The sequence below is a fragment of the Enoplosus armatus genome, chromosome 4, assembly GCF_043641665.1.
Source record: "Enoplosus armatus isolate fEnoArm2 chromosome 4, fEnoArm2.hap1, whole genome shotgun sequence".
Classification (NCBI taxonomy): domain Eukaryota; kingdom Metazoa; phylum Chordata; class Actinopteri; order Centrarchiformes; family Enoplosidae; genus Enoplosus; species Enoplosus armatus.
In genome coordinates, this window is record NC_092183.1 from 25,293,472 (window position 1) to 25,313,748 (window position 20,277).

Here is a 20,277-nt window from a genome sequence, read left to right on the forward strand (position 1 = left end):
TTATCGTATATTGTTACCAGGTAAACGACCAACAGGCAGGACATGATATTGCATTTAGCCTCAGTTTAACTCGTTACAAATGCTACATGTGGAAATGGTAGGCATGGTGTGCACCCGCGGACTCCACCTCGGCCTGAACCCTTTCAATTATGAACCATTACAACTTCTCCCCTTGCAATATTAATGCACGGGCAGATCACTCCTTCAGATGTCTTAGGTTGCTGTAAGTTGAGATAAACACTTGCCGAGTTGTAACAGCCAATCGCCCGCCTCTATTCCTCAATGTCACTGCCTTAGCGCTCAATAATTTAAAGCTTGGCGGTAATGAGCTCCCCGTAGGCCCTGTCCCCAAGGAGCCTCCCCACTGTGCCTCCACTGTAATGTAGTTATATCTCATGTCAGCTTTCAAATCAATTACATTTCTATCTGATGGCTATGTAATTGCGCCTGATTGAGTTTTTGGCACGCCAGCCAAGTGTGTGGTTCCCAAACTCAAGCCAGTCAAAACAGGAAGCTTCATCAAATGAAACCGTATTTCTATCCTGATTGAGGCTGCTTGCATGATAAGCACAACTATAATTATGATAATAATAACAAAAGCAATCTGTGTTTTCTCAGCTTTGTTGTTTGTTTGGGGGTTTTTTTCCCCCCTTTCTCTCCAGATGAAATTTTGCCCCAAGGACTACGAATAACATTTGCTTTACTCAAGACGCAAAGGCTGATTTGATTGTTTGTAGCACGTGCAATTTAGGAGATGCATACCATAATGCTTTTTGTATACATTTAAGTGTCTCAGTTTGTTTTAGTGCAGGACTACACTTTGTGACTAGAGCCATAAAGATCTTTACATAGATACTTAGATTTTGTCAGATGTCGGACATAAAGTGTCCCACCGCTACCAGAAGTCATACTGTCTTTTGGCAAAATGCCTAGAAATAAACAAGCTAACCTCTTACCTGCAGCAACTAGCTGACAGCTAAGGTCAGAGCAATAGTGTTGTATGTGTCCGATCTTTCACAGCAGAATTGTATTTACACAGGATTGGATGGATGGATGGATGGATATATGAATGGATGTACAGATGGTTGGATGGAAGGATGAATGTACACATGGATGGATGGACGGATGGATAGATGGATCAACAGAATGCATGCCTGGATGGACAGAGGGAATACTCTAATGGAGAGGTATTGAGATAGATGAGGGGGAGGATGCTGTGGTTAGGTGCATCAGCAACTAAATAGAGATGAATTGTGGCTGCTGTCAGCAGCTCTAAGTATAACAGACATAGTAAAGCAGCCTGGCTCATCCATAATCAGCAGACAGAAGAGAACTTCTCTGGAAATAAAGCACTGAGAGCATCTACCAATCTGTCTTTCCATCCTCACTTCATCATCCCTTTTCTTTTTATATCCCCTTACTCTTGGTGTTCCTGCCCTTTAAATCTTTTCACTTGTGTTATTCTCTCCTCATTTCTCTTCTTAAGGTCCTCTGTCCTTCTCTCTCTCTCTCTCTCTCCCCCCCCCCCCAACACTGTCTTTTGTGTTAACAGCCTTCCTTTTTCTTTTTTTTTTTTTGCAGTGGGAGAGCCACTGGGTGCACATCTACAATCTTGCCTTTCATTTCATGGCTTCTGGAAATGGATGTTTTACTGCCTTCATTAAGGCATGCAGCAGTCAGCACCGTGTTTTCCCTCTGAAGTTTAGCTCCATGAACCTCGCCATTAGAAGACATTATGGCCCCAGATTTCAGGGCACAGTGGAACACTGTATAATTTGATTAGTGTTATTAATCAAGTGGAATAGCGCTCCTTTCACCCCCATCTCCCTCCCCTCCTCCTTTTTGCCATTTCACTCCTGCTTTCAAACCCTTCAGACATTCCCTTCCCTCTTCCTCCTCCCCTCATCCCTGCACCTCTCCATCGCCTGCAACACACATGCAGTGAAAGTGACACAAGGCCGTACGCCTTCCCTTTTAAAAACAATGATTTACCACTTGTTTTTTTTTCGCCCCCTCCACAACCCCCACACCCCGCTACAACCCAGCCCCCCCCCCTTTAGCCCAGGACATAAATCAATTGAGATGAAAGTTCCATAATTGTGCTTGCTGGGAGGGATTTGAGCAAAATTGCGCTATGAATTTTTTAAAGGGAATTTTTACTAGCTGTTCAGCGAGACTTGGGAGGCGAAGGAAGGTGAGGCCATGAGGATTTATGGGCCTGGATTCTTCATTACTGAAGTAATTTTCCTGCAAATGATAGCGCAGCACCCTGGAGGGGGGAGCGCTGCCCGTCTGGGAGAGTACAAACCTGCTTAATCTCTCGTGGAGAGAGAGCAGCTCAGAGCACTAATATCATCTGTAAGCGACTGAGGCTCCATTTGTTCACATCTAAACCACAGCTAGTGTATTTGTGATTCATGGTAATTGATTGCTCACATTCGTTCCAAGAGTAGCCATACAAGTTGATTTCATTATGAAGGACAGTTATGTTAGAACTGCCAGGAAACGTGCTCCGGGTCGTTTTCATGATACACTGTTTTCACAAGATCTGTACATTTAAAGTTTTCAGTATCATTTGTCAAATTGCAAAGGTTGATAGGTACACCAGCAGCACATGTGCTCTGCAGTAGCTGAGGGATTAATTGGGCCAGACATTCACACACTAGACTTTCTCCTTTTTCTGTCTATTTGTAGTGCGCGTGTCCATCCTCGTGCTGATTTAGATCTGCTTTGCCAAGCTGTCATATTGTTTCTTCAGCGAGGGTCTCCACCTTTCTCTCTACCTTTTGGTCTTTCCTCCTTCCTCATTTTAACCTTCCTCAGTCCAATATGGCTGACGTTCTGTCTCCATCTCTTTAGGTGCAGCCAGCAGCAGTGGCCCTCCTCAAGGTTAGTGCGTCCACGATGCCAGGTCTCATTCTTTATCCTGCCTGCCGTCCACTCAATTTTACAGCTCAGTAGCTTGAGAAGCAGAGGGGGTAAATCTGCTGCAAGAGGGAGGAAGAGAGAGAGGGGAGGTGGAAGGGAGAAACAAAATTATTGTGCACCCTGTCGCCAATTGAAGTGGATCTCATTCCAGGCACACTAATAACTCAAGACAATTAGTCACTTCTCACTAGGCCAGACCTGAGACTCACTTGAGGGCCAAAAAGAGGCAGGGAGTTGCAGACCCACTAGCATGGCTAAGCACTGCAGTTACAGGAGTGAATCAGTGGAGAGAGAGAGAGAGAGAGAGAGGATGAAATGGCTCTGAGTTCTGCTGGAACGGGTCCTTGGGGCCTTTTGTATAACACTGAGATAGAAATAGGAGTATGGACTAATGCACTGATATAAAGATCTGTACAAAATTCTGCACCTTTTTATGAAATCTTTTATGTTCATGTGTTAGATCAATGTTGCCAGATTCTAATGCTAAAAATCACATTTTCACCAACTATGAAAAAAATGTCTATATTCATCTTGATCTACTGGTAAATAATGTGTCATGCGTGGCCTTATTTCAAACATTCATCAAGATAAACAAAGACGGCAATGTGAGTGGTTTGTTAAGTTCCACCTATTAGGCGGTCTAAGGTAGTTTGCAGCCAAAGACGAGCCCCGAAGCTCCGGCCACCACATGCTCCCGAACAAAAGTGAAGCATGACTAAGGTGGGTGGTGCGTGGAAGATCAGCGAGTGGAAAGAGAGAAAAGTTTGTCCTGGGCCCTCAGCAGAGACGCAGCGTGACCAATTGAGGTGAAGGGGATGAATGAGGCCATTCACTGGGCCTAATGAAAGAGTTCCTGCTGGGCCCTGAATGAGGGTGGGCCCATCTGCACCACATAGGCGTGCACAAACCAGTGACCTCGAAAATTACCCAGGAAGCACTTTGGGACAGTCACCCCAGCAACAGGCTGGGGTGCGCATAGTAACCAGGCGCTTCAATCAGTGCCTGGCAGCTTCTTAAACAGAGCAAAGTTTTTCTCTGTATTGAAAGAACTCCGTGTGAAATCAACTTCGAGGGACATCCCCCCGTTTAAAGGGGAGGGGGGGGGGCGGGGGGCTGCCAATGATTGTCCATGTGAAAACGTCCAGGAGCTCTCACCATCTCTGAGAGGTGTGGGATGCTGCCCCCAGGACTTTTCCTCTCAAGACACAAAGACCTGTTTGTCTTAGCTACATATGTATATGTGCTGCCGGAGTGTATAGGCAGCGCTGTATGTAGGTTAATTAGGTTCAGGGGATAGTGGCAGGTTTAGGAGGCTGTGAAATAGATCCAATTACAAAGATCCCAGATAAGGAGCGAGATTCTTTCAACACCCCTGAGGACTGGACATTAAGTTTACAAGCATTTTCAAGGATCTGGTTCATTGGATTTTATCTGTGTTATTTGGTTTAATATATTCAGTCTTGATGAGCCAGAGGCATGCAGGTCATTGAAGTTCCATACCCGTCTCCGTTTCCTCACGGAACTTTTGACAGCGTGAAATGACAATCCGCCCCTGCACGCATCTCCCACGTCAAAAAGTAATGAGATTGTGCTGCTGGAAATATCACTACAAAGCATCAGGCCTGCACTCGGGTCTGACTGCACCTTCAAACAGCGCTGCCTGCCAGCTCGCCTGCCTCGCCTGCCTGCTGAAAAAGAAACGAACAAAAACAATCAGAATCAGAGACAGAGAAACGGCAAGGGAAGCTCCCCACGCTGAGACAAACGAACACGCCAGGGTCTTTCATCCTGAGAGTGATTAGCCATCCGAAACGTTTTAAAACCCCGCTTTGAGTGTGTTCCTCAAACGAAAGAGTTCCATTGAGGAGTGGTAGTGAGATGTTTCTCGCTGGGAAGCGCCAGTGATCTAGTCTCTAATTGTGGCGTCCCTGACAAGGCTGGTGTGGCTGGGAGCTTTTTAAGCGGGGCTTTTTGCTACACTCTTGTTCCCTTCCTGTCAGATCCACCACCAAAGGCACCAGGGAACAAAAAGGCCCCTCAGATTCTGTTCTTACATCCATCTGCCTATTGCTTTGTGCATAAATACAGGCTTAATTTAACACTCTAATAGGCCCTGATGCTGGCCTAGTGTGACCAAGACTACAATAGGTGCTGTAAATGCAGTGTTTGGTTACAGATACGTGATGTTATCTAATGTCGTTTTCTGTCTGTGTAATTGCTGTCTTCATCGCTCTCATGTTCTTTTCATATTTCATTGATCGAAGTCTCCCAGCTTCAGAGAAGATGCAAAGATTCTGACACATTGGCAATAGTGTTACCCTTCTTCTGCAGTATAGCAGGAACAAAGTCATGTTCAAGGTCTTTGAGCAGCATTCAGTACAGCTGGTAGGAGCTTTCAGAATTTTGGCACGGAAAACTTTTCGGATCCTCTACTGTTCAGAAGCCAGGTTGTCGAAGGTTTGAGGAATCGAAGAGAGGCAGTTTGAAGAATCAAAGAATCAGCGGTGGGAGAAGGAAGGGGAGGAGTTGGAGGGGTAGAGAGTAGAGGGAAGGGAAGGAGTGAAACCCGAGCTCATAAAAATCAGTATTATAACAACATTAATTGATGCTGCTGAGTGCCATATGTGACGCCATATGGAAAAGCTGCCCCAGAGGCCTGCTATAATAGACAGCCCGCAGCGGTGCACACAACTTGGCACATTTACAAACAAGGGACGTCCCATTAATATCAGCCACGCAGACCGAGCAGGAGACAGTGGGAGAGGGAGTGAGAGGGTGTCGGAGGGAAGGAGGGGGGGTGAGAAAATTACCTCATGTTTTGTTTGTTTGCCATCTTTAGTCCTCTTTTTTCTTTCTTTCTTTCTTTTTTTTGCTATTTATCCGCTTGCCTCATACTATAATTTCGACCAAATTAAGAGATTTACTCGAGATGCATATCGGTATGCATTTACAACCTCTACTCCCACGGTTCCTTAATTACAGTAATAAATGGCCCCTCCTTTCTGGGTTGATCAGACCGCCCTCTGTCCGCCCAACTGTCACTCCCACCACAGATGCCCAGTGGTCCTTTCATCGCACACACTGACACACACTTCAGCAGGTGAGGTGATTCATGGCACCTTGACAAAGGCGGCGTGAACGAGCTCTGTTTAACCTCTTCTATGCCTAATCACAGGGCAGCTGTTATTTACTGCTGCTGTCCACAGTTTGCACTGCTTGGTTGCCCGCTGTCCCTCCCCTACACTGCATCATGTCTTATGACATAGGCCGTCGATGTGGGCAAGAAATGATTCACTGGAAACGTCTTCATGGGTGGTATATATTATATTAATTGTATGTTCATTTATAATTGGATTAATGAAGTGAATCATTTATAGCTTGTAAGTAGTTTTAAGATCACAGCTCTTAAAATCAAAATGGGCACAATGGTTAAGTAAGAATTCGGTATTTTATGATCCCCAAGTTATGCAGCTAATGATTACTTTTTTATATTTTCCACAAAATAAATTGTCCAAAAATGTCCATCACGATCTCTTAAACCTAAAATGACGTCTTTATGTTTTGTTTTTCCGCCCCGCCAACAGTCCAAAACCAAAAGAGATTCGACGTCCCCGCCTGGCCTGGATGTACACGTGTCCGTTTTGTGCGAGGCTCTTCTGACTCTTCTGACGTGCCCAGAGCGGGGGGGGGGGCGGGGGGCGGGCGAGAGATCCTCATGAAACGGAGTTGTCAGACATTCTGTTGAGTTTCATAGAATGTGAGGCGAAACAAGAATAGCGTACAGCTGTTTCCTCCCTGACACAGAGGGAGGCAGATGAAGAGCAAAAGAGAGAAAAGAGCGAAAGAGGGAGGGAGGACGAGAGAGAGAGAGAGAGAGAGAGAGAGCTCCGCTCTGTGATGTGCACTGATGTAGCTGCAGCTCTAGGTCAAACGCTGCCAGTGTTTTGTGTTCATCTTCGTCTCGTCTCCCCAGTGCTCCTCTAAATTATTCACAGCCTGAAGATGTGGCTGCCTCCTCCCTTCCTCTCTCCTCCTTCACTCCACACTGCTCTCTGTCTCTCTTCCTCTGTTTCCCATCCCTTCCTTTTCCTTTTTTTTTTTCTCATGTGACGGCTTGTTTCAGAGGCAATGAACAGAAGTTTCTCCTTGCAAGCTGGTTAATCCCCCCCCCACACACACACACACACCACCCCCATCCCATCCCCCATCCACTCATCTACCATCTACCACCCACCTTTCATCGCTGACTCCATCTCTCACACTCCTTCTTTCATCCCCGCTCGTCCCTCGCTTGCTTCTCCTGGCTGCCAGACGAGAGCCGTCCGCTTCTTTTTTAAGGGAGAGGCTGCCAGCTGTTAGCATCAACTCCTCGGTAGCTCCTGCTCTCCCCCCTGCGCCTCTCTACCTCCCTCGCTCTCTCTCATTTCATAAGATCCACGACGTAGCGGTTGGGCTGAGTGTTTTTTCCCCTCTGTTTCTTTTTTTTTCTCCTCTCTCAACTCTTTAATGATTTCCACTGACTTTGTGCTCATTTTATCTAGCCGAGTTGAGAGATAAACCCTGAGTGCGCACCAAATCCTCAGGCCAGTCGAAGGCACTGATTAAAGATGTGCCTGTCAGTCATTTCACCTTTAACAGACTGCCAGTCCTGTGCTGCTAGAAACCAAGGACTTTATCAGCCATCAGAGATTTGGTCATACTGTTTTTACTGAGGTATCTATCCCTTTATTGTTTGTGGGAGCATCAGACTATTGCAGGCAATGTTGCAAATCAGCGAGCGGGCAGAGGAAGTGCTTTTATTTTATCAGAAATGGGCATTCCTGGCTGTTTTGTTTTTTTATCCGTAAGTTGTTTCACAATTATACATTGATAGAGTGATATAAAATGACATTTACAGTAATGGAGTCCACCCCCGAGGTGCGGCGTAGCCAAACACACATGCAGTACCTCTGTGTCTGAATGTGAGGACTTGTAAGCCACCTGCACCTCCCTTGTAACAGATTATTATAGTCATGTTAATAGGAAGATGCGAGTAATAAATCCTGTTTGGACAGCAGGGGTGGGAGGATGAGGTGTGCCCCTCATGGACACCTGAGGAGAGAGCAGTTGAATCCAGTTCCAGCCATTTCCACAGGACACTCATTTGTAATTCTGTACCCTGCCTACAATAACGTTTGATCATTTCCAAGGGGGAGAGGAGCTGAAGCTTTCTACACCCCCCCCCAAACCCCCTACCCGCCCTCTCGCAATTGCTGTCACCCAGTATGAATGCCCCCTCTGGCCCGATGACAAGTCTAGCGTGAAACGCTTGGCTGCCCCCTGAAATTAGCAGTAGAGCCCCCCGGCGGCACATGCTTCTCATGACCAGCACACAGTGGGCCACAGCCAGATTCTTTTCATTATGGCTGTGGCCTGCCAGCCCCCTTACTCTACCTCCTTCTGCCTCTCCCTCCACCCCACCCTCCTCCTCCTCCTCCTTCCCCCTGTGCATCGGCCAGAGCTCAGTAAACAGCATCTGTAGTGCTCATCACATTACTGTTTTAGGGAAGAGAGGGAAGGAGGGAGCCAAGCTCTCTGTGGGTGTCGCTGTTATTTCTGTGTATCGGAGCGTGTTCATGTGTGCATACAGTATGAGATTTGGTGTGAATTCGTATAGTATGTATATACTGAACATGTTTCTGTGTGTTGGCTTGACAGGAGGAGAGAGAGAGAGAGAGCGAGAGAGCTAGTAGTAGCAGTACGGAGAGAGAGTGAGAGAGAGAGAGAGAGTGAGAGAGGAGGAGAGTAGCAGTACAGAGCGATGCCTGGAGGCTCAATCTGTTCCTCACTGAGCTACATCAGTGTTAGAGACGGCGGCTTGGGCCGCGGGGAAGCCTCCACTCGCTCCATCAAACTGTCAGGCAGCCAGCGGAGCTGCACAGGGAGACTCTCAGCTGCCCCCGGGGCCAGTTCAAGTCAACATCCCATTTCCTTGCCTCCTCGCCTAATTTCTCCTACGCCCGACTTAAATTTCCAATGCCCAGTGTCTGCCGCTGCAGCTCAGCAGCACCGGGCCCGGGGCCATGTCAAAACACTGGGAGGTGCTGAGGGTTGTACATGCTCGTGTGTGTGTGTGTGTGTGTGTGTGTGCATTCACCTCTGAAGGCGAGATAGCGAGCTAGTTACAGTCACCCGGTCAGCAGTGACAAGAAGAAGCCGAGGGGAGCCCTATGAAAGACGAGGTGCGAAAAAAAAACATAAATCAGTGTGTGTGCGTGAGTGTGTGTGTGGGGGGGGGGGGGGGTTCTCTCATTCTCTCATTCTCTCTTACCTATGTTCCCATTTTTCTTCCACGACTATATTCATAACACAGTTGTGTACTCCCTGTCCCTTCAGGTTTCTGGCAGTTTTCTTCCCTCTCTCTGAGCTGAATAAATGCTCCCCGTCCTCTCGTACATCTGCCATTACTGTCTGCTTTTCCTCGGCAGACTACTCCAAGGATCACACCAGCAGCCCAGCCGGCTCTGTCACTCCCCCAGCGAGTGCTGAAAGCAAAGGTTGAGGGATTTCTCGTTGGAAAGGACAAGGCAGTCCTCTAATTCAGTGAAGAAGGGGGACAGCTCTTCAAGTTTACCCCCACCACTATCACCATCAATCTGTCCGTGCATCCCCTCCCCTTCTTCCTCCTCGACCTCACCACATACTTTGCATGGAAGTGAAACGGAGCGCTGCCAGGTCTCTGTGCTGTTTACATGGACTCTGGGTAATGTTAAAGTCTGCTTAGTTTGGCCCCAGGTCAGGACTATATCTTTCCTCACCACGGCTTGATTTACATGGCCCCCGCTGACTTTCTTTAAGTGTGTCAGGGCTGAACCAGAGGCCTTTGTGTGTGTCTGGCTAATGCAAAGAGCATTTCTCTGGGCTTGTCTTCTTCAGTCCTCCTTCACTCTCATTCTCTCTCTCTCTCTCTCTCTCTCTCCTCTTTCAATGGGCCTCTGTGAAAGGAGCTTTTGCTGAAGCCGTCTCTCTGTTTGCACAGCCAACTCCAAGGTCCCAAGCTCAAATATGGTTTTACGTGAGAGCCTGTCTAGGCGTCTTCTGCTGGTCGATATCATTTCTACCCGGCAGAGCTTTTTCTCTCAATCTCATTCCCTCTGGAGCCTACATCTTCACCGGGATCAATACTTTCCTAATCCAGAGCTCCTAGGCTGACCCAGGGTAATCAGCTGACTTCCCATGCTGCCTGCTGGGGAGGTCAAGGGTCAAATGGCTGTATAGATTTGATCCTGCGATCAAATCACTTTGCTAGGTGGTGCTTTCAGACGCAGCTAGTGGGGTCAAGAGCAATCACTTGTTTTTCCTCTCGCTCCGTGGTTGAGAGAGTTAAATGCAGTGGTGCTACGTGAGCCATGTAAACCCTAATATTGATACAGCACCAAGTTCCCAAAGCTGGTTTTAGTTTTTGCCCTGTTTAGGTGCACAGTAGCCATGAAATTGTTATCTGAAGCATCCAAAGATGTTTATGTCTTTATACGACTATTTTCTACTTTAACATCATTTCAGCTTTGTAGTGACTCGCAGCTTTCTGAGTTTGCTTCGGCGAGGATGAGAACATAAGAGCATGCATCAAAACAAACGTCCTGCTGATGAATCATGAAAGCTTGAGTTTGAAGTAAGGCTTCACCACAAGGCCAAAGAGACCTTCAGATATCCCGCTGACGTTTCCGGCCTGGCAGGAGGTCCCCCAGCAGACCGGAGGCTCTGCTTCCACGCCCCATCAGAGTGGCCACGGCGCCGACGTCCCCCACACCTCATCCCAGCATCTGCAGGAGGGAAATTGCGGGTGGAAATTGGTGTTGTTCCACCAGTATCCAACACTGCTTTGGTCCTCGACTATCTAAATGGACCATTACCCCCTCTGTGTGCTCTCACTCTAGGAGATGTGGGTTTGTCAGCGCTCTCTCCCTTACAATCAGGGGGTATCTCAGTACATGTCCCTGGAGGGATGTCTTCTAAATTGAAGCCATTTCTCTCGTCAGTATGAAGACGTCTACGTTTTTTGCATTGATGTCTTGTCACCTTATTCACTTGGACGGGGGGAACAAGTGTCAGGTTTTTCTTTTTCTTCTCGCTTATCCAGTTTTTGATTTAACACATTCAATCACTGGTACAAAGCAATGTAAATATTTTCAGGGATCAAGATGTAGTAGCCTCATCCCAAACGGATCAAGTCAGTGTCAAAGTCGGTGCAGCATTGTTTTAGAGTGCCATGAATGGAAAACAGCTGGAGACTTGTGAACAGTGTGAAATCAACTGGCAACACTTGTCATAATGACTTTGATAAAACAGAAGATTTTGTCACAAATTGTTGTTATACGTTTTATTTATTACTTGATGTATTTTGAATAGGAACCGACAGTGACACTTAAATGCCAGCAGCACAGGCAGCTCTTGTTTTGCCTATTTTTTTTTCTTGATTTCTTGCAGCAAGTACAGGGTTGCGATCAGTATTCAGGCAGACAGTCGTTGACGCTGTGCCAGCATTTGCGTAGCCGGGCAAGTTCCCCCTCTGTTCCTCTCTCTATCTCTGAGGCAGAATTCATGGCAGACTGTCCTCCGAGTGTGACAAGTGGAACTGTGTGATTAATTTGGCCAGTCATTTTAATGTGCTCCGGGATGCGCGACGCTTATTGTCTTCCCCTTGCACGTCTATCGGAATCTGCCAGAGAAAATGTCCAGGAGAGTCGAGACATCCATCCCTCCCTCCCTCCCTCCCTCTGTTTTTTCCCTCTTGCTCCTCTCTCCTCATCCCTGCCTCATTTCAGGGCTGAGCTACAGGGTCGTCATGGGGGCCAGCCCAGGTCGAGGCCTGGCTCCAGCCAGGGCCGCTGGCGGAATAAATCTCCTGTCTCTGAAGTGTTGAAAGCTGTGTAAATGTCAAACGCATCCGTCTGATGTGCTGGCGGAGGGGAGGGAGGGTTGGAGAGAAGGTGGGATGCTGGGAGGGAGGGTTGTGGATGAGCCATCCGCTGAAGCTGGTCCCCCGTTACCCTTCGTAGCTGGCGGTTGCCAGGTGCAGATGTTGCTGCTTGCTCCCTGCCTCTGAAGAGCCAGCCAGGTTTTTTTTTTTCTGTTTTTTTTCTGGGTTTTTTTTTTGTTTTTTTTTGGTTTGTTTGGTTTGTGAACATCTATGAGAGACACAAACCACTAGGGGCTTGGCTCCTGTCAGGCAGCTTAGTGAGCTGCATATCTCTCCGATTTTAACAATGTCCCCTCTGACCACCAGACGTGCTGTTTAGGGAGGTTTCTGTTTGGGGTTTGTGGATTTGCATTTTCATCATTTGGTTTTCTTGTATTGCCTTGCTGGAAATGTTTTACCCAGTGTAGATATTCAAAGAACCATAGGGTGCTAAATGACGTGATCCTCTTCTCACACCCACGCATTCACAAATGTGAGCTTCAATCTTGTACTTTTATAGGTTCATTGTATTCTTTTCTTTGACTCGACCATTTGCAATAGCCCAACAGGGCAATCACGTACAGTACTTAAAAAAACTGCTCTAACACTACCTCCATCCATCCATCCCTTCATTTCTATAGCATCCCCCCTGCCTGTTCTTACTGTTGTTTTGTTCCCCCTTTCCACCTGCCTCTCTCTCCCCTGCTGTGTTGTGTCTCTCTCTGCCTCTGTCTGAGCCGTAGCTAGTATTCCTCTTTACGCTCTGCTGCAGTGCATGCTTCTTGTAAAAGGATAAGCACCACGCTGTGCTCTTTTGATATTATTTTTCCTCCTCGCCAGCTCCAGCCTTGTGAGGCCTCATCTCTAGTGTCATGGCTACCGCTGCAACAACAAGGCCAAGCATGCACCCAGGGAATAGACAGAGCCAGTTGCTCATCTCCGTCACCTAGGGTTTAAACTCGTCCCCGGTAATAGAGGAACTCGCAACCGCTGTGAGATGGAAGTCATCTGTTCAGCTGCATGCTAAGAATACATTTACACCGGTTTCCTGGGGGTAGGGGTAGTTGGAGATTGGATCAATTTTGCTTCTTTTTTTTTGTCATTCGTAGATGGATCAAGATGGAGAGAAACATTGTTTTGAATGTGTCTCCGTTCAGATAAAATGCCAGAGTGGTGAGGGAACAAATGGGTGGTGATTACAGGTTGTGGTGTGCCCCCAACAGAAATGGCTGACAATTAATTTGTCCCCAATCCGTAGTCTGAATGTGGAATTGACTGACAGGAAGCCTAAGCCACTTTCTCTTTTTAATGCCCTGCACTATGTAATGAAGGTCTCTTGACAAGCAAAAGCCCAGAAATGAGGGTTTGCAAACGTTCCCCAAGTGAAAAGAGGGTGACACTAAAGACTTTTATTTTCTCATTTTATTATTAGTGGTCATTACCTATTTCAGTTTAGGTTTCCCTTCATTTCAGAGCAAGTAATCAAAATTGTTTCATTAATGTTGAACAAAGAAAACACATTAAAATGTTCTTCTATGGCATTTGCAATATTTATCTAATATAAGCAGCCACACTGTCCACCACACTTACACAAGCACACTACTTGAATGATAATAATTGTCAGGCCATGTTCTCAGGGACATATTCTTACAGCGTTGTGATGCATTCTTCCTTTGCTTTCACACGCATTTGCTTGATGGCCAGTGACAGGCTCTGGAATGACGAACAACAATCACTTCAACGAGTAGAAAGCCCCACACTGAACCTATCCTTTGACTGTATTTAACCTCCAACAACAACAGGAGCTCAGGCATTTCTTGGAGTTCTAATTCTGCAGATAGAGATGCAAACACAACAATGAATAAGGGGTTGAGCCACAATGTTTTTCACTTAAAGCTTCTTCCAGCAAGGACTCCTGCTGTATCCCTTGTCTTTGCAGAGTAGAATGAATCACGGGGCACGGAAGCCCCCCCCCCCCACACACACACAGACACACACACACACACACACTCTCCTCTCCTGAGAGATCTTGGCCACTGAGCCCTCGCACTGATTACTCTCGTTACTTAATTATACATTTGGACCCACCACACTCGCAACAAAGGGCCGCTGTGCCTCCATTGACCCAGCTCCCTCCTCATTGTGCCCGGCTCTGAAAGGGAGTCAAACAAAATAAAGAGGGTCCACTTAAATATGTTGCCACAGGGACTTAATTGACAGATTGATGGCAGTTTTTCACTGGGGGCCCTCTCCTTCTCTATGTGGCTCTTCGCTTGAATTGCTCCTCATGCGTCCCGCTGTGAGGTCCAGTGGGACTGGCCTGCAGCTCGACCACTCCTGTTTCCACAACTTCACTCTCTATTGTCTTGGGGGAGAGAGTTCCCCGCCAAGAGCATTTAGCAACAAATGAATGTGAGAAACCAAAGCAAGGATCTTGTGGGTTGGATTTAAGCTGAGGAATGTGGTTATGTTTACCATAAAAATGATTTAAATTATCAAACTGTCAGGATGGGGTGTGAATTATATGTACTGAATAAACCATTTGGGGGGAAAAAATCAAGCCAGGGTTATTGGCTTTACTTTAACTTCACATATTCTTTACTAAAGGTGAATACAATTTCCAGTATTACTCTGAGTCGAATCTTTTTTCTCTTTTTTTTTTTATTATTCACTTAAAAGAGTTTTCTGCCTGTGAACGCATCAGGCCGCGGACCTCTTCTCAAGATATTTGAGCCTGATCACTTCCCATTTTAAAGGGGAAATTACTTGAAATGAAATGTGAAGTGTAAAAGAAAAACCCATTTCACGTCTTGACTGAACGGAAGGTGATTTGGCCTTTGGCCGTGCTAGACAAGGCATGTTTCAACCTCTCTTGTTATTTATTTCCTTTATCCCCGTAGAAGCCTGACATACAAATTAAAGAGTGGTTTGTCACAAGGCGAATTTGAAATACCACACTTAATAGGCACTGTGTTTGAGTATTCAGAGAGCCTAAGCTCTCTGTGTCCTTGAGATACTATCGTCCAATTTTAAAGCGCTCTTAAAAGGCTAAATGACAAGCTGCAGCTGAATGCAAAGTCATTGAACAGGCTCTTTATAATAGAACCCAGTGTATAGTATTATTCATTTTTTCATCTTTTGTAAATTTACAGAATTGAATTTGCAACAGAAACACCAGCATTTCGTCTTTTGAAACAACTCTTTCAAACTACCACGCTCTCCTTTCCCTATTCATCCTCTGCCGTTTGCACTGAAAACAGTCAGCGAATGAGAGGTTGCACACAAAAATAACATCTGCACTGATTATGGGCTACTGGGGGGGAGCCAAATGAATAATTCCTTATATTTTCTGTGTCTGTCTCTTTTCTGTTACAGTGTGACAGCGAGAGTGACATTGACGACAAGGTAAGACTGCTTTTCCTGTGTTTATTCACCCACCACATGAAGTGGCTGAGAGTTGTGAATAACAAATTTCTCTCTCTCAGCTAAAGGAGGCAGACAGTCGTGGCGTTGTTAGCAAAAACAGACGAGGGGTAAAAGACACTCTGCCGGCCCAACCACTGTTGAAAGGAAGTGTTTTCAGTGTTAGTTTTGTGTTTTGCAGTATAAAAAGATATGGCATCTATTATTTTTGGAGCATATTATGCCTGAATATGTCTTAGATACGCCTTCTAGCCTAGATCATAGCGGATGCTACACACAATAAGCTTTGTAAGTGTGTGCATTTCATCTTATCACATATATCACCTCTATCTGCTTGCTTTTCTAATGCACTGGATGGCAATATCATAGATCCGCTGTGTGCCTGTTATGTAATCATTTCAGCTTGACATTTGAGAGTTTTACAGTGTTGCTCGGGTGAAGCAATGGAGAAGCGAGAGAGTCTTTGAGGTTTAAAAACATGGAAAACGAAAGCTGGAGCTAGCCTCGTCAGCAGCTTGGTATGCTTAAAGAATTGCGTACTAGTTGAGCGGTGATGTCATCCAGTTTTACCCATTCGACAGATGTAGTCTATCAGTTTCACTTCTGTGTATTTGTTTATCCCAGACTTGGAAGTGGTTGTCTGATGGCAGCCACCTGGTTACAAGATGAATCGCCTTCGGGGGAACCTCACACATTCTAATTCCTTCACAGTTTAGCAATTACTCCCTGGTAAATGAATGAGATAGCACGCCTAATCTCCTGTAAGCTTAGCTCCCAGTTCTGTGGAAATGTCTGCAGCTCTCCCTATAAATAATACATTGATAGCAGGCCCAATTTGCATTAACTGTAGCCTGGCAAGTCAATAGGCTTTTATCTCTTCATTGAAGCGAGAAGGAACCGAGGGCGCTAGCTAGTTGACACGACAGAGAGACGTAGCAGGCCTGTCAGTCTCCATACGGCTCCCTGGCATCACTGTGGGGGGTAGAGAGGGAAGTAAAGTAGGAGGGAAGCTCTCAGAGTGTTTCCTTTTCAGGGTTTTGTTTTCCTTCCTGCTCTATCAGTTACTTGAGACTTGTAACAGTTCTATATAGTGTCACACATTTTGACATTTAATATATAAAAGTTTGATTCGACGATACTAAACAACACCACACAAAGAAAGAGGAGAGAAAAAAAACAAGCAATGCCTCGGCGGTTTTGTCGAAACTCAGCGGCGGCGTTGGTTCGGTGTCAGCCTCCGTCTGTTCAGTAAAACAGCTCCATATTTGGCATTTGGCACCAGTTATGTCAGCCAGTTTAGGTGGACTGGGATACAGTTCAAGGCATGGTGGACTATTAGACATGGCTGCCAAGTTTTCAGCTGTCTGATTGTTGAATTTTGCACCAATTATTACACAGTCCGCTGTCAAGTGCCAGACTGCATCTTGGCCTGCTCAGGCTTTTCCGTTCTCATACACCTGTCATCAGTGTGTCATGAAGTGGTGCTTTAGCTCGTGAAACACAATTTTTTAAATGTATTACTGGTTCAATACTGAATGCAATCTATGACAAATACTACTATAATTTTACTAATGTCCCTTTTATTACAAGTTACTATGCACTCACACTGAGAAACATACACAGTGGACCGATTGTGAAAAACACTATTTGTTATTCTACGATACCTACACCATTAACGTGACTCCTATAGGCTAAATAAAAAATCGTTAGCAAGAAAGTTGTAACCAAGGCTGCAGTAATCAGTTATGATGTGTAAAACGATGTATTTTCGCTCCGAGATCCTTTACATGCTTTTTTCTGTGTCTCTTCCAGCTTTGGTTTCAGTTCTTGGTTTTCATTCTCACTTCTGAAGTTCTAACTCTTGGTCTTTTTTTTGGCCTGGTGCTTAAAGGAGAGGTAGAAGTAAGAAGAAGTAACGAAATACAGGTCTGTAACGGATCTCAAACAGGACTTGCTTTCATAATATGTGTAACATTGCTAACAAAGAGAAGAAATATATATATATATATATATATTCCTAAATATATTGCTGCTAGCTAACATTAGCATGTGATGGACCGGCCATGTTGGAACACAAGAATCTTACATACACACACGGACAATGAGTGTACAATCAGAGCAGACTTCAACCCATCCTCTAACTCCTAACGACCTTCCGTTCTGAAAGGCAAGAGCAAAGCAGGAAATATTTCAAACTTTCCATTGCACAGAGCAATAAGGACCTGCGCCACGGCCAACACAGTCACACACAGTGTGAACGCCCTATTTGAAAGCCTATTATCGAAGTAAGAATAAAAACCCAAAGGTAAGCATCGATATTTTCCATTTTTCTAAAGATGGTAACGTTCTATTCCCAGCAGAGGAGGTACTGAACAAAGAAAAGCTTTCATTTGTGGCCAACAGGAAATGTAAACAACAGAATAATTCCATAACAAGTTTCACTGTTGTGGACACTTTGGAAATGCTCTGTTGATGTAAATGCATTTGCCAGGAGTGCAAGAGGAAAAGAACATCTGGATAAAGGCTAACGCAGGGCTGACCTTTTCATTTCCTCAGAAACACATATTATCATAATCAAGTTGATGAGAGTTGCGAATCATCCGTAGCAAATTGCTGAGGAAAGATGAAGACCGGGGGTGTGGGGGGGGGGGGGAACTCTGACAGGCCATCGCCAAAAGCAGGGGAAAAAAACGATGGTGCAAAATTGGGTACCATGAGGAGAAAGACAAACACTGTCATTTGTAATTGCCCGCACTCAGGATAACTCGACAGCGATAATTTTCTGCAACGTTTTGCTGAAACAGGTGCCAGCTCCTCCCGTATCTTTCCAACGAAAACAAAGACTCCTTTCACATCAGATTACCAGCCACCTGAACACCCGCATTGTCAGGATTTCACAGATTAACTTAATTAGAATATTGCTTCCAGGTGTGCCCCCGGGGTGCAATCAGTTGCGCCGTATTTGACTAAAACTGACGAGTTGCTGCCACAGCAGAGCCAGTCGAGATTGCTGCACCTCTGTGACGCTCTCGCCTGCATCAAAGCAGCGCTCGAGCCGGCGTGCGGTGACGTGCTCCCAGAACTTGCATTCTTCGGAGATTGCCAGGTCACCTCCAGTTCAGTGTGAGGCTGCTGTGAGGGGGGGGATCTTTATGTGTGATTGGCCCTGCCTTGAGGAAACAAGCAATCAGAATGCGGGTATTGTCGTTCTCATCGCTGCCATTTCTTCTTGGGAGGCCTGACGTCTGATGTCCGAGATTTGACAATGACGAGTATTCAGTGTTCGTTTTAAGCAGAATAACAGCCTTGACCTTGAATTGCCTGGCTTATGTGTGCGCCCTGGAGGAAAACCCACATGATTAAGGATTCCTTATGGAGAATTATGCTTTCGCCGTTTCTTTACTGTTACTAAAGCAACACTCGCCATCGCTAGATGCTCATGAAGGAACTAACCACATGTTGGGCAAATCGCTTGGCAATACAGGGACTGTGTGTGTTTGAGGTCATGCTATGGAACTGGGTTCTTCGTTCATTCTGTATTTTTGATCCAAATACTTTGAGCCACTTAATGTCTCAGTGTGACTGATTAAAGTGTACTTACATGCCCCGGAACACGTGTTAGCTGTTTAATGCTTCGCAAAAAACGTGTCGAATGAGCGGTTGTGCTTGTGTTACTGTGATAACAAGGACAGTATTCAACATCACTGTGAATGAGATGCGTTATTTAAGCAATTTGGTGCCGTGCGTCATGTTTAACTCGCTTTGTTTGTTTTTAAAATCCGTTTCATAACAGCAGGTATTATTCAAAGTGTCCTTTCAGCTTTTCAGCTAAATGCTGAAAATCCGCTCTCGCCCCTCCCCTCCCCTCCCCTCCCCTGCACCTGTAATCTATCAGCCAGCCAATCCTGTCAACCTCTGACATGTCTGAGATACTCCAAGTCAAGACGGTCATTTTCTGTCACTGGAGAGGCAGAGAAAGAAATAGAGTGGGATTTATCCCTTCTCAGTTTGTTCATGCACTCTGCTGAAGTGTCATCCTATCTCCGTTAGGCCCCACTTTGCCATCCTCGCCGGCTCCTCCAATTTCCTATGTATTCTTTCCCCTGTGCAAATAATACAGTGGCTGTCTGTCTGTGTGCAAATCGTTAGCATGAGCCGCTTACATTCTGTGCGGCCCTTAACACAGTGGCCCCCGTGTCAGGTGCGTTACCGCCGCCGCCGCCGCCGCATCACCATAGCCACAGTGGAGGACACCCAGGTCGGCTAATTCTATTTGGTCCTATTTGCCGAGCAGTCACTCAGCAGAAAGTGTGTCTGTCTCCGGGGGAGTCTCCGAGGACCATTACCACATCCTGTCTATGAGCTCTTTTATGGCTCCGGTGTACTCATCTGCCAGGGCAGCGCGCAGGCTCTGATTGACACATTAATTCCTCCTCTACCCCCTTATCTTCCTGCTGTGCGCAGAATGAATGCCATATCACCGCGTCGAAGCGTCTCTACCGGCTTATCAGTAATGGCTCGTCAGCTAATGGTATCCTCCCAGCTGATGTATTGGGGGGGTACGCCCTGTGAAGCTAGCAGTGCAACGAAAAACAAGCGTGCTGTGGGGATTTCAAACATATCCGTTAACACTCACCTCACCTCTCCGCTTCTTTCACTGGTATTTCCTCCTTTTTGCTTGTTCTCTATCAGTTTCTAGCTCTTCCCCTCTGCTGCCATCTTTTGAAGAGGAAAAAGGCAATGGTAATATATATTCATATAGGTATGTTCCCCCCTCCCAAGCCCCCCGCTGCTTTGCAAGATCCAGATTGGTCTCCAAGAGTCATCATATTCAATAACAAACAGGCCACCCACCATGCCGCTGACAACCTTAACGTTTTTGTTTTTTTTATGGAGGGGAAAAATGGACCGGCTTAATGTTTCGACACAAGTGATCATCCGTCCTCATCTCTTTAATGAAATTAGATCAAGTGCACCTGGGAAAGAGC

General features: G+C 46.0%; 1 protein-coding gene across 1 annotated transcript in view; it reads left to right on the forward strand.

The window, feature by feature from the left end:
* The window catches only part of fbrsl1 (fibrosin-like 1), a 257,744-nt gene that overhangs the window by 156,289 nt on the left and 81,178 nt on the right, over nt 1-20,277 (forward strand). The window contains exons 5-6 of the mRNA XM_070903764.1: nt 2,860-2,889; nt 15,242-15,271. Of these exons, the coding sequence (XP_070759865.1) occupies nt 2,860-2,889; nt 15,242-15,271 (60 nt within the window). The remainder of the gene's footprint in view (nt 1-2,859; nt 2,890-15,241; nt 15,272-20,277) is intronic.